Source organism: Cyprinodon variegatus, unplaced genomic scaffold (genome assembly GCF_000732505.1).
Source record: "Cyprinodon variegatus isolate N-32 unplaced genomic scaffold, C_variegatus-1.0 Scaffold829, whole genome shotgun sequence".
Lineage (NCBI taxonomy): Eukaryota > Metazoa > Chordata > Actinopteri > Cyprinodontiformes > Cyprinodontidae > Cyprinodon > Cyprinodon variegatus.
The window spans coordinates 247,418-262,586 of NW_015151282.1; the positions used below are offsets into that span (position 1 = coordinate 247,418).

At 35.6% G+C, this 15,169-nt stretch overlaps 1 protein-coding gene across 8 annotated transcripts in view; it reads left to right on the forward strand.

Moving 5' to 3' along the window:
* The window catches only part of LOC107098990 (potassium voltage-gated channel subfamily KQT member 5-like), a 170,223-nt gene extending 156,119 nt beyond the window's left edge, over nt 1-14,104 (forward strand). For 3 of the 8 annotated variants that reach the window (XM_015396908.1, XM_015396906.1, XM_015396909.1), the window contains 5 exons: nt 341-449; nt 2,087-2,218; nt 3,474-3,590; nt 9,189-9,315; nt 10,072-14,104. In XM_015396908.1, coding sequence (XP_015252394.1) covers nt 341-449; nt 2,087-2,218; nt 3,474-3,590; nt 9,189-9,315; nt 10,072-11,121 — 1,535 coding nt within the window. In that variant the 3' untranslated portion in view covers nt 11,122-14,104. The remainder of the gene's footprint in view (nt 1-340; nt 450-2,086; nt 2,219-3,473; nt 3,591-9,188; nt 9,316-10,071) is intronic. The other 5 variants (XM_015396914.1, XM_015396910.1, XM_015396913.1 and 2 more) reach the window with 3 other exon arrangements.
* The last annotated feature ends 1,065 nt before the right edge of the window (nt 14,105-15,169 follow it).

Sequence of the window (15,169 nt, forward strand, 5' to 3'; positions counted from 1 at the left end):
ATAGATAGATAGATAGATAGATAGATAGATAGATAGATAGATAGATAGATAGATAGATAGATAGATAGATAGATAGGCAGGCAGGCAGGCAGGCAGGCAGACAGACAGACAGACAGACCTTACATAGTCCAGTTGGCAAAATCTTTCTCATTCCTCATGTTCCCATCCAGGCAGAACATAAATTTTCACCTCCCTTAAGCCAAATAGTATCAGCTTTAAAAAATAATATTGACGTCTCCTGTAGAGACTCACACTGAAAAATATGTTTGATGAGTTTAAAGGCTGGAAATAATTTGCTACGGCCCTCCATTGATGATGAATCAGTGCTCCTGTCTTTCAGTAGACACAGGCATGACCACAGATGATTCCTTTGATGAGAAAGGTTGCCATTGTGACGTAACTGTTGAGGATCTTTCCGCTCCCTTGAAGGTTGTCATCAGAGCTGTCAGGTAAGCATAGATACGTACAAAAGTATGCTTAAATTAGGCTGTTGGACAATATCACTTTTGATCCGGCTGTAAACAAATAACATTCATTTTGTTTGCATAAAAAACACTGATCCTTCAATTTAGATTTAGTTAGTGACATTCCAGTTTTAGTATTTGAATTTAAATATTTTTCTTTTTTTTCTGTTTCACCACACCTTCTTTTAAACCTTTAAGTTGGTTTCTTGATGTCTTTGTAAAGAACTATAAACCATACAGATATCCTGGTCCAGTTCCAGTTTATCGTTTGGGGTCCTGTCCAGGATTGTGTCAGCCACTCCCTTAATGAGACACTGGTAATAACCTGTAGAGCTTTAATTAGTCTGGGTTATTGACAGTACAAATGCTAGCTTATTTTAAAAGAGATAGTTTGTTTAATCCCAACCATCTTTAAGCAACACATCAAAAGTGAGAAGTGTTGAATTAGCCCAACTCCTCTACTGATCATTATAAAAAAAAAAAAAGGCAAGTTAAAATATCCTTTACAAGATGTGTTCCTTACAAAGAAACATCCCCATTTTTTTGGTCTGGCAGAGAGAGCAGCCTGAGAAGAAGTTATTAGTGTGGCTTTAAAAAGCAACATTACTAAAGTCATTTGATTCTAACCTTCTTTGCTTTAAGAAATGAATCCACAGATGCACAAACTGCACCTCTATCTTCTGACTTCTACTCAGCATGCCCCCTCCATAGGTTGCCAGAACCCAGCTCTTTCCCAGGGTTTCAGGTTGAGGACTGGAAATCCCATCCCCGTTAGGTCTATTATTGCAGCGGGTCATTTATCTCGGGGTGTTTCCATTAAAACTGTGAACCAAACAGACAACTGGAATCAAGCAGAAACCAACCGGGAATTGACATCAGCAAAGAACATAGATTTTCTTCCCTCCATCAATATTGTTAACTTATCAGTGCCTACGTTCAACAAATAGATGAAAGTAGATTTTATGTGTGAATGTTTTGTGAATGAGACATTTATTTTTTTTTCTACAATCATTTTCTTTTTACATTTTGTATATAAAATGTAAAATGTTTTTTGTCTCTTTTTAGTCCTTCAAAGTAATTGATGGAAAAGGGCAAACTGGTTTCTTGTTTTCCACCATCAAAGTGCAAATAAAAACATATGAAAATATGCTTTTATTCACATTTTGATGGCTTATCTTTAGTGATGAGCTCTAACAATTTAAGCTTAGAAGGGCCATCCCCCTAATTATTAGCTGCCTTGTACACATGTTTTAGATTGAAGAAGGGAATCTGTCATGGTAATTTCCAAACATTAAGATTAATCCCAATCTGAAGAAAAATGTTAGTAAAATTGATGCTTTAAAGCCGCATGTTACAAAGCTATGACCACATTAGTATTACCACATTACCTATGTTTTTAATCTAATAAAATAAGGGAAGAAAATGATCCCCAAATGATGGTTTCAAGCTGTTACAGTACCGCCATCTACTGGTTTGTTTTAGCAGTTGCAATCATTTATATTATTATTTAATTTTATTACCTCATGTATTTCCCATGTACACTGTTCATCTGTGTTCTTAAAGCATTTGTGTTCATGGGTCTAATTTAAACATGATTTTATGTGTTCTCTGTATTTGTTAAGGATCATGAAATTTCATGTTGCTAAGAAGAAGTTTAAGGAGACTCTGCGTCCATATGATGTGAAGGATGTTATTGAGCAGTATTCTGCTGGACACCTGGACATGCTCTGCCGCATCAAGAGCCTTCAGACAAGGTCAGGACACTCTGGAAAAAACACTAGAATACACACTTTCTCCACACTTTGGGGTTTTCGTTTCATTTAACTGTTATACTCTTATTTAATGAATACTATTTTTGCTCAACTTTGACTTTTTAAATTATATTTTTTCTCACTCTGCTTACGTATTTAAAAATCATATCCTTTACAGAAAAGGTATGATGTCATTCTAGACATTTTGAAAATTCAGAATATTTTTTCCTCTGGAGAAAATCCCACTTAAAGACAGCTTGAGTCTGTTTTTTTGTTTTTGTTTTTTTTCATGGGTACAACATTTATTAAATCTTGCATTACTACAAATATGTAGCATAATCCCCTTTTGGTGATCAGAGAGCTTTTAAAGCCTGAATATTTTCAAAAGATTTCAGTATTCAGGTGGCAGTTTTAGTGCAGCCATACATTTTGGATTATTTATTTTTTTTTTTTGAAAGACCGATCAATGGGATACTGACATTTTTCTGAAACAAATTACCTTGTTCACTAGTATTGCATTATAAACTGTTTTTGTTGCCTAACTTCTTTTTAAATTACTTATTTAACTTGAACAAAGAAAGTACAAAATAACATAAACATAGGCTTTTTTTTGATACCCATATAAACTAAACTAGTAAGTTAATGGAACTCCGACCACTAGATGGCACCCAAGTATTTTCAGTATGCCAACGTCACTTTGGCTATGTGGTGCAGAAAGGTCTCCATCAAGTGAGAATGTCCTGGTATTTTCAAATGTTTATGAAGCTCTGCACCTTTTTTCCAGGTTTTCAGGGCCTTTGAAGGAGAAACAGGCCCACAGCATCATAGAACCTCCATTGTACATAGAGGATAAAAATGTGGAAGAGCTTCATCTTAGTGCCATTTGGGTCAAGGGAGCAATTAAAGATTATGTAGCATTTAAGAAGCATCTTAAATTTTTCCTTGTAGTACATTTGAAAAGGAATCTTCATGGTTTCCCTCCAAAACTACCAGTTGGCCTTTGGATCGATGTCTTCACCAGCAATCCTTACAGTTTTCAAGAGCAATGTATGCTCTATTTATAAATTTTAGTATATTATTAACAAAAAACCTACTGATAATGCTTCATCAGCTGTTCACTAACCTGTTATCTCTTTTCATGGGTGCATTGCAAATTAAATCGCTTTATTACAGCAAGAAATCCTTTCTCACCAAACCTACCTAATCAGAGTGTTTCTATTTCTCTATCTCCATGTCAAGTGTCTTTTCTTTCTCCCAGACTGGATTCAGTAGTGGGCCCCCCTCCAAGGCCATTAAGAGGCCGTGTCAAGACGTTTTCTTCTCCCTCTCTGCATTTAAGTTACAGCCAGACCCGGAGGAAGCAGTCAGCTGCTGGGTTAGAGTTCCTCTGCCCTGATCGTTTATGCAATGGCTTCCTTCTTAACATGGCCGCATGTATCTTGGGTCAAACAACACTTATTAGAATAAAGTAGGTTTTGTTTTAACCTGCCACCATACTTGCTGAAAGGAATTCAATTTCCTCTGTGACATGTGAAGAAATGTCTGCAGATAAAGTGCAGGTTGACCCAGATTTGGCTTGTTCTTATTTCTGCAGATTTTTTATTTATGGATTTCATTTATCTATCGGTGGACATTGTTTGGAAATTCTAATTGTATAGCTACTGATATGACAAATAAAATAAGTATAACTTTTATCAGAGAGGCGCGACTTTTTATGGAGTGACGTTTATCAGAGGGCAGTGATCAGTAGGGATGGGCAATTATTGTATAATTTTTTCTCACAATGGTGAAAGCAAATAAAGTAGAAATTATTCTTTCTGTTGTGACAAAAATAGACTAAAATTGTTTGCAACCCAAAATCTGCTGTTAGATAGAGGTTACTTTTGCTATTGGAAAGATTTCTTCCACTGATGGATATCTGTTGTTGGAACTAAAGATTTGGGTCATTTTTTTATTAGTTAACATTATTTTTGCTAGTGCTTAGATTTTCTTTTATTTGTCCTAGTATTTTTTTTTCTGTTTTTTTCACTCTTGGGTTAATTTACAGGTGCAGGATTTAAAATATTCAGAGTATTGTTTTCATAAAGTTATTTATATATGTAAAACAGCAAACTTAAACTGACTCGTAAAAAAAAAAAAATCACAGAGGGTGCTTGGATTTAGATTTAGGATTTATAAGTTAGTTTTAGTACAGTTTTAGTAATAGTTTTACCCTTTTTAGTTGCAGATTTTTAAAATTCCAATTAACAAAATTGTTTCCCTAATTTTAGTTTTCGTTTTGCGGTTAGATTCAGCAAACTATAATAAAGGTGGAGTCAATGCAAAAATCTGGCAATCAACTATGTTAAAAGTTTCATTGCTGTAATGTCTTTAAAGGTTTTTTCATTAATTATTAGGAAGAGATTGACATACAATTCTAAAGTAAATAGAAACTGGATTTTTTTTGTAATTAACACTCTTTTTGATTTAGTTTAATGTTTATTGGCTGATGTCCATCCTTCTGTCATGTTCTCTCAGTAACCAGCTTTATAGTCAAATAAGTCATGTTATATTGGACTTGATTGGAACTGTTGGCTTTTTGACACTGGCCTTGATTTTAAGCATTTGTTTTTGTGGGGCTCAGACTTTTTGTATGATTTTCCTGATCCTTCAATTTGCTCTAAAGCACTTGGTCCTAAAATAAACTGACCCAGCCTTTAGCCACAAAGAAAAAGTGTTAGTACAATTAAAATAATTTTTCTCAGTGCAGTTAAAAGATTACGATGAAACGCTGGTTTATATTGCCCACCCCTACTGCTTAGACTGAACAAGTTCAAATGATAAACTCTTAAGTTTTCTATTTTCTTTTATTTATTTTTTTTGCCTGTTCATTTGTTACTTAAAGAAATCAAGGGTGTGCTCTGTTTCTGTGTTCTTGTTCGCAAAAAAGAACATGTCCTATACATATGAGATTTTCAAAAACGGTCTGTTTTTGGCAGCATTTTTCATAGCACCTTGAACTTAAACCTTTGCTCTTCTGATCTTCTAATGTAAAAGTCTGTTTTTGTTTGAATTTTGGCCTGCACGGTGGATTAGTTTGTAGCACTGTTGCCTCTGTTATGCCTCAGTATGACTCTGGGTTTGATTCCCAGCCCGGGGTGATTCTGCAAAAAGTTTGCATGTTCTCCCTGTACATGCGTGGGTTCTCTCTGGGTACTCCAGCCTCCTCCTACAGTCCAACATTACGACTGTTAGTTTAATTGACTTCTCTAAATTGTTCTTAAGTGTGAGTGTGGGTGTGTGCATGTCTCTCTGTGTTACCCTGTGACACACTGATGACTAGTCCAGAGTGTACCCCGCCTCTCGCCTGCAGACTGCTTGAGATATGCAAGGCCCCACTGTGACCTTTATGGTATAAGTAGGAGAAGATGGATGGCTGTTTCAAAATTAAATTACTGGATGGCGAGCTATCTTATTGATGCCTGTTATGCAGTGGGGTTTTCACTAGCTTATGGTTTATGCCTTAATGTTTTACACTTAATGAAAATAGGTATACTGGGAAGTCAAGTCCTCATTTGGACTCCTCAGAAACATCATACTGCATGTTTAAAGTATTAGTCTCCAGCAGTGAAAATTGTTCAATTCAAGGCAGGAAACCAGGACAGGTGTTTTTATAGATTAATGTAGCAGCTAATTTAGAGCTTCAACTGAAAATATATCTTAATTTAAATATTTAGATGCTGCGCTGAGTAAAATCGGTGCAGAGAAAACTTTTCTAACCAAATGAAGTCAGAGCTGATGCAAACACATGCTAATGTGCTGGCATGTTAAGGACACTGTAATCTGGTCCTGATATCTGCAATCAAAAGGGTTTGTCTTTTTAAGCTTGCTTGTTTTTTTGTTAGTTTTTTTTTTTTTGGTTGCACAGTAACTAGTTTAATGTTTTTTGTAATGTCTACACCCAGCACCTATCCCTTTTTTTATTTACTCGTATTGGTAGTTTCAGTTTCATTTAAGCTTCCCGTGAAAAGGACAAAAGAGTGTTGTGTGTTCATGAAAACTCTGCTTAAGTTTTCATATGACAGCTGAAGTAGAAACAGATCGCTCTCTTTCCAGTAAGCCCAGTTTTTTCTGGTTTGCCCACTTCAGGGAGCTGATGATGCAAAGCCTATCCTTGACAACTTCTGCGCAAATGTGCAATCAGAAAACTTAAGTTTTAATGGAAACTTGAACCTTAAATAAATTTTTTCTGCATATAGAGACATGTACAACATGCTTTTCTCATGGTCTGTTGTTAAACTACACTAGACTTGTTTGTTTAAGGTCAGTAAGGTATCTTATTTCTGTTTGCAAAAGGCCAAACAGACAAACAGTGACTGTTTTTTTATTTTTTTATTACTTTATTTTTTTTATTATAGGGTTAGGGGAAGCGCTATTCTCATTGTATAGGATAACACCTACACCTACACCTAGTTTAATTCTTTTTAAAGTAGCCACAATGGCATGTAGATATAATTATGGTAGGTTGTTAAATTAGCAGTCTCAGTTAGCATTGGTGCAAAAAAAATTTGTGATAGTCCTTTTTTTTTTTACTGTTGTTAGTAATGTATGTATGTATGTATATGTGTCACTGGAGCACATGTTTCGTTACAGCCATAAGAAAAATGTCTGTTGGGCCTGGATGGTAATATTTTCTATTCACCAGATGGATTTTTTCTATAAAGATGATGTCCTGGGTGGGGTTGGTCATCCCTCATCTTTGTGGCCCCTTCAGAGAAGACAATTAGAGTAGATCTCCTTTGAAGGGAATCCAACAAAATAGTTTTAGTACCAACATGGCTAAAAGGTTGGTCTGAAAAAGCCATTCCAACACCAAAGGCATCATGATGGTTGGAGGTTTTGATGCAAGAGGGACTGATCTGAACGGGATCCCTTAAATAGGTGGAAAAAGTGAAGCATGATTCGGGGATATTAGCTTAAAATGATAAACATGGGCAAAAATCGGTTTTTGAAAGAAAAATGGCAAATTAGATATAACGGCTAAATACCAAGAAAGTCAGTGTTTTGGAGTGACCATAACACCAATCTAAGGCAAAGACAAGTCTGAGCGAACAGTTCTGTCAGGAGGAATGGGCTAAAATTCCTGCAAACTCATGTTAGTCAAAAAAAAAATAAATAAATTTACTAAGAAACTGTACAATGGTCTCCTACAGTAAAAGAGTCTTATCATTCTGGCATTTAGAAAATAATTTATGTAATCCTAACTAACCTGAAATGGAGGTGGTTTAGTCTGATCTAATGTCAGACAGTGAAGAAAAAATAATTGTAAAGTATTTCACAAAATGGATGAAAATAGCTTATTTACAGAAATTTAGATCACATTGAACTTTCAGTCTGCTGTGCCTCTGTGGGACAGAATGTGAAGATCACAGAGTAAGAAGTCTTTAAATTTATGCTTCAGCTTTGATTGACACAAATTACATTTTCAGAGCTTGAACGTGTCCCGAAAAGAACAATAGATTTATGGCTCAATTTTTCCTTTTTCTTTGCCATTTGGAGAAATAACTTTGCCAATATCTGTCTGTGAAATGGGAAAAAAGATTAAGTCTTGAGATTCATTTTTTGATAATGCTTAAATACCTGACATGCATATATAAACTTAATATCTAAAGAAATGCATAAAAATTGCACTTTATCTTTTAGGTGATGCCTGGATCCATCTACCATACTTTATATTTTTAAGGTTCAGTTTTCCCAGTTATTGTTGCCAAATCAGGATAATTTATGTTATATGTCTTTGCTATTCATCCAAAGGACAAGAACATTCTGAGATATTGGGTGTGAACCGCTCGATGTGCACATTAACCTCACTAACTAAATAACTGCAGCAGTAAAGCCTTCCCTGAATTTATTTATTGCTTAAGGATTTATTTTTAAAACATTGTAACTGTGTTAAGCTCCTGAAACAACACAGTGCATCAAAATTTAAAATCCTTGAAAAAAATACAATTTAATTTAATTTTTTAAAATTGTGTCATGTTTGAGAAGAAAATAAAAAAATATTTTTTTTTGGGGGGGGGGGGGTTGTTATGAATATGTTAAAGAGCAACACATAGTAGATTGTACTTGTGAGAATTAAGGAAATTCTACATAGATTTCAGAACTTTTAACTCGAATTATAACTGCAGATATTGTTTGAGTGGGTAACTATCACTTTGATAAAAGTAGGCTCTGAATTGTTATTCTTTCTCCCAAAATAGCTTGCAGTAAGTCATATTAGTTGGAGGACATATAGAAAAAAAACCCATCAATAATCAACTGATTTTGATTTGTAATTAGATCTTACATCATCTCAGTTTTAATCTCACTGTTGTCTCTGATGGGTTGCTGTTTGGGATTGTTCTAGATTTAGGATTAAGTTTGGGATTGTTCTGGATTTAGGTCCATCTTTCTTTCCTTGAGCTTTGAACAGCTTGTCAGACAAAACCTTTTCCGCATTGTGATGCTGCCACCACTTCATTTTTAATTAATGAAGGCGTGTTTGAGGCCATGTGCATTTTTAGTTCTGAAGCTGTCACAGCAGCCATATCGATTTTATGATTGATATGTTCACTGGTGGACCATATAATAATTACTTGTATCAGATAAAATAGAATAAAAACAAATGCATCCAACATTGTTCAGGTTTATATTTGAAGACCAAACATTGGGGTAATTTTTATTTTCTCTGGCACAATAAATCTCCATAAATGTAATTGTAATTTCCCTCAGGGGTTATTAAAGTATGTCTGATTCTGATTCTGAAAATGGTTTACAGTTTATACATGACCAAGGCTGGGAACACATTCTGTGCTTTGTCTTGCAAATTGTCTGACATGTGCTGCAACCCTTTGATGGCTAACTCAGACTTACTCCTACATGACCTGATGTTTTAGATCATATCGTTTAATAAAGATTAGAGCCTTATCATCTGTCATGTTTGTGTGTCTACTAGGGTGGATCAGATTTTGGGAAAAGGGCAGATTGCTGTGGATAAGAAACCAAGAGACAAACTGCACCACGATGGAGACTCTTTGGAGGGCATGAGTATGCTTGGACGCGTGTGTAAAGTAGAACGACAGGTGTGTTTTTACAAAGAGAATACAAAATACATTTTTTTGAAACAATTTGATCTACTTTCAAATCTTAAGACACAGAAGAAAAGCACAAAAAATGCTTGATTATATACATACTGCACAAAAAAGGCTCAAAGTTAATTCAAACAGGCTGTTCAGACATTTTAATCCTGATAGAATTACCTTAAGTGTCAGAAGAGGAAACTAGTAAAAAGCTTGGCCGTTTTAATTTTTAAATTTTTTTTTTTTAGATAGATCCATAAGTAATTATTTGAAATATGTGTACTTGTCCCTCATTTTCACTAGTAAATAACACTCTGTGCCAATGGGATGAGTTTTTTTGGCCACCATGGGACCTTTGGCGTCCTGTTACTTGGAATAATATCATTCCCATCATTCTAAACTGCTTAACACACCCAGATGTTTTTTTTAAGGCTAGTTGAGTTTAAACATTGTTTCCAAATAGTTTTAGACAATTTTTTTTTTGTCTCATGCCCCATTTTTAAGCTGTACGAGCAAACTGCAGTGAGTCATTTTTTTCCCATCAGAGTAAAGACGGTGTATTACTAAATGTAAGGAGGTGAACTGTTTCAGCCTGCTGACTTGGTTTGCATTTACTGTAATCTCAGACCTGTTATTCAGGAAAAACTTGTCCTTGAGAGGTGATTAGTTTTGTTATTACATGAAGATTTTTGAAAGTGACATGCTTAACATTCTTTACTTATATGTTCACTGCATAATGTTATTGTTTTTTGCATTAAGGTTTCCTCTATCGAAACCAAGTTGGATTCTTTGCTTGACGTTTACCGCCAAGTTCTACAGAAAGGTCCCTCAGGGCTCTCCCTCTCCTCTCTGCCTCTGTTTGAGCTGGATAATCACCAGCACCACAACCTAGACTACCCATCCTCCCCCCAGAGGGGCGATAACGTTAGAGTTCGAGGAGACAATGGAGGCGGCGGGATACACCGTTCACATAGCGCCAACCCAAGAGGCTTGCGGCTCATCCTGCCACCCGCTGACGATGACGGCCCTCCGGACTCTGCGCCTCCATCTTACCCACCCTCCACCGCCTCTCTGTCCCCTTCCCCTCTGCTACCCCCAGACAGCCCTTACCCAACCCTCAACACCCCTTCCAAAAAGCCCCACTTTCCAGATCTACCACCTCCACCATCATCAAGTGGGAGTTTTACCCTCCAGCTTCCCCCTGTGGTACACCCATCAAACCTCCGATGCCCCGCCGAACCAGTCTCAGATCATTTGAGAGATGAAGTAGGAGCAGATGAGCAAAGTCTGGGCCCTACTGTTGTTGTAGGATGTAGTGCTGAGGATGATGCTGATGGGGGCAGGGAGGCAGAGTTTGCTCCAGGTAAGGTGCAGCTGCGCAAGAAGTCCGGCCTGAAATCCGAAGGAGTCTGGAGAAGGCATTTGAGCCTTGAGGTTAACCCCTGGCTGCTGCTCTCATCTAACTCAGAAAGGAGGTCTGCAGACTGGGCCGGCAGTCTAGGGAAATCCCTCTCTGCGCAAAATATCAACCAGCCTTTAACCAAACGTGCCCCCGGCCTCTCCTCCGCACTCAACAACAGCAGCAGTAGCAGCAACGACAGCGAGCGCGGGAACGGCCATAGCGACCTCAGCAACTGGGACGGAACAGAGCTCTTCATTAGTGAGCGTAAGCCGACAGCTTATAACTTTCTGTCCCAAGGACCGGACAGCAGCCAGTCTGACATTTTACAAACAGAAGAGGAGGATGTACCTCTTTCAAAGGGAAACTCTGAGTTCCTCAGTCAATCTTCACACTTACAGTTGGTGTGAGCACAAACGGCAAACTGTATGTATACACATACTGTGGCCAACGCCACTTTTAAAGATATTTATATAGGGCACCATGCAGATGCTCTGAATTTTGAATTTATACATCTACAAACAATGTTTTTTTTTTTGTAGACCTTGTGTTACATGATTATGATCATTTACATACCAGTTATATCCACCAACACACTTTTATATGGCACCTAAATGTTTGCATCCAGTAGGATAAAAGAATGTGCGACTGTGAATGCCAACAGCTGTGTTTATGTTACACACATACACACAGATAAGTTATTTTTTGTTAAAATAAGTGCATTTGTTCTTGGATTGAGGAGGTAAAAAAGACATTTTACCAATGGAAAAAGACAATTAATACTTAAAATAAGAAAAAATAATTGCATTGTCTTACTTCAAGTGCATATTATCTAATTATCTTATTTTAAGAAATAAACTACTCGTTCCATTGGTAATCTATCTCATTTACATCCTCAAATTAAGGGTAAATACAATTAATTTAAGAAATTTTTACTTATTTCTAGATTGTTTTTCCAGCGCAAAAAAGGACAAAAATTATATTCAGCACCTTGCAAAATTATAGACACTCCTTGGACCTGTATGTGTCTGTTTCAAATGCTTGTCAACCAAATGTTAATATCAGACATAGAGTAAATTCAAAAAGTCACATTTAGATTTCATAAGGTAAAAAAAAGCTATCCTTTATGAAAGTTTAACTTAAACCAGCACTGCTTGTTCTGACCCAAAAGCAACTTCCATTGAGCATCTGTATCAATAATTTTTGCTGTGAAAGAATTCAGTTTGTTTTGTTTTTCCCGAAATATTTTAATTCAGCCACATTTGAGAGTTTCAATGTTTAAGCTCATGGTAAAGCTTTTTAGTTGGATTTAAGTCCAGAGATTCTTTTTGTTTTGTCGTTTCATTCAGAAATCAACTTCCTGGTGTGCTTTGAATCACCAATCTTGGAGCTTTTCTGTTGCTTAATTTGGTGATGCTTAAGCAAACAAACCAAGAGCCGGACAATTCAAGTCCCAGAGCACCAGCCTACCACTACCATGTTCAACTGTCTGTAAGATGTTCTTTTTTTTTTTAACAGTCTGTTTTGTTATTGGTTCTTTTGGGACCTCCTAGATGAGCTGTTGATTCACTCTTTGAGTGAAATCAATAAACTAAGCCCCCCTGAGAAGGTTCACTGCTCTTACCATCATTTAATGGATTTTATTATTGTTCACTAGAGTCCCAGAGTCTTACAGTAGAAGTTGTTTTGTAACCCTTTCCAGTCTGGTAGGTTTCACGTCTATTCTTACAATTCTATAGATGGGGACCTAAAGTGTTACTCTTTGAATACTCTAAACATATTTCATCCAGTCAAACAGGTTCTATGTTAGTTATTTCTGTAGGTCAAGGAGCAATCAGCTCTGGTGGTTTGGATTTTTTCCACAAAAAACGTTATTAACCACACAGCTTATTTGGCTGGAATAGCTTTTCTCACATATTCATTGAAGTCATTGTTTTGTATTTACCCTTACAATCTTTGTCTGACATGATTTTTTTGTTCAATTTGAAACATTTTTATGGTGGTAAAAAAAAAAATCTATTAAAAGAGGAAGCAGCCTTATCCTCTGACCATCTTCCACACCTCTGCTGGGGAAAATAATCTCTGCAATATTCTGGCACAATTAGTATGTCTTTGGGGTGATGAGCGCCATGCACGTCAGAGCATGTCAGAAACTTCTTAATTTCATCATCATGTAAATTTTCAGTAAAATGCATTGATGTTTATGGTTATTGTGTGAAAAAAAACTGTGAAAGAGTTAAAGGGATGTGAATACTTATGCAAGGCACCTGACCTAGGAATCTTTCAGAAGAAAATGCACTCCCCCCCCCCCCTTTTTTTCTATCATAATCTTACAAAATAAGGATTTAAGTTTTGAAAAAAATCTGCTTCTCTTGAGGTGAGAAAAATGACAGTATAGATGATGTAAGTAAATTATGTGGCTCTTCACGTGTGAATATTTAACTTTTTTAATTAATCAATTTGGACCTCAACTTAAACAAAAATGCATGATTTTTTTCAGTTGAAGGAGAGAAAAAGAGACAACTTAAATATAAAAATAAATTAAAAAAAACTGGGTCTGCTTGAGACAATGTTCACCCTTAAAACTAGTGATGAACAGATACAAGTATAACCAGTAATCACGAGCACTAAATATGGTAGATGAGCCAACTAGAACAAAAACTCAGACTCACTTTGTTTTGTATAATTGATCAATTTGATCATTTTTCTTTAGGAAAAGACAAACCATGTTCTTTTCATTGATTGTTTGTCTTTAGTATTAAATCTCTTAATTTCTTTCCGTACACATATCACTTCCTTTAACACACATGTTATCAGAAATATACCCTGAGATGCATTAATTATATAATAGTGAGACGATATTCTACAGCTGCTTCAAGTCCCAATGACCTCCTCCTGTGTTTGCATCTGGTGAATCATGTGCTAATAATTTTGATGCTGATTTAGCAAAGACCTCCACAATCATGCATGAGAAGCTGCATGTTTGCAGCTGTTAATATTATTCAAAGACACAGTTACAAGATACAGTATGTTTCTGCACAGTTAAGTGTTTCCCCAAAGCCTTAAAGCTAAACATACATACTCATTTTTTCCTGTTTGAGCATTTTTTTTTTTTTGTTCTAATTTGGAATATTTTGACACTGTATAATTTTATTGACAGCTTACTACATCAACACAAGTGCATACAACACATCACTGGGATCTGTGTTTCTTTTTCCTGCCAAAGACAGAGTAAAAAGCTGCTGTGCTGATGAAAGCTTCAGTTTAAACAACAAGTGAAGGAGGTGTGTTGTTGGGAAGAATGTGCTGTTTTTAATGCTACATGCATATTTTGTGTTTACTCTCTACCCTAATTTTATATTTTTTAATTGCAAGCGTTCAACAGTAAAATTGTATGGAGACGTCAAACTGAAAAATTTAAGAACATTTTCAAAAATAAGCTGATGTCCTTTAAGATTAATTGTATAAATATGGAAAAAATAGGGAATTGTAAAACTGTTAAAGTGAAATTACTGTAGGTTCACTTGCAGGCTTTAAAAAAAATATTTAATGTATTTTTTCTCTTCAAATCTGTTTCTTAAGTGATCCACAAAAGATTTCAGCCATTTTTGTTTCTTCTACATTTTATTTTTTATTTTGATTCATTTTGTCACACTTAAAATATACGTTTCCATCAATTATTTCCTTCATTGATATTGTGATTTTCTTTTTCTGCTTTAGCCCCTGTTTAGAAAGCAGATTGCTAATAATTTAACACTGAGAGTTATAGCAAGTATTATTTTCAGAAAAATGCTAACAGTTAACATTTATGTGATTTTCTTCAATATGCTTTCATCCATAAAATAACTTGTTGTGGCAAAAAAAAGAGAGAGAAAGAAATACATTTTCATATTAAACAGCACAGTTTCTAGTGAATCGATGGGCCTGGTGATGTGATATTTGATGTTCATAGCTGCATGATTTTGGAACTGATTTGTTGCTTTAAAAATGTGGCTGCATATGGAAAACCCTACAGGCCAAAGGAATTATGGATGAAAGAAAATAATGAGGCTGTACTTCCCATGACAACATGTTATATTTTGCAGTCTGTAATTATTTAAAGGTGCCTTTTCTGCTCATAGATTGCGTTTATTTCCACTCAATGCCTACAACATATTATATTTGATTGTATTGAAATCCAACTGCTCATTTTGGACTGGACATCCAGTTCCATTAAGCCATCTGGCTTTAAGACTTTACGACTTCAATGGCCAAAAATTCTTAAAAACTGATCTATGGCTTGAACAGTAATTTATTACACAGCTGGCCTTAAAGCTTGATAATGTTAACATTATTATTTCTTTGAAATTAATTTATTAAAGCGCACATTATATTCTCTGGATGAGAAATGCAAAAATGATTTTATTATTCATTAATAAAGTATGGATTAACAAAACGATTTGTTTCATGGAGTTTTCT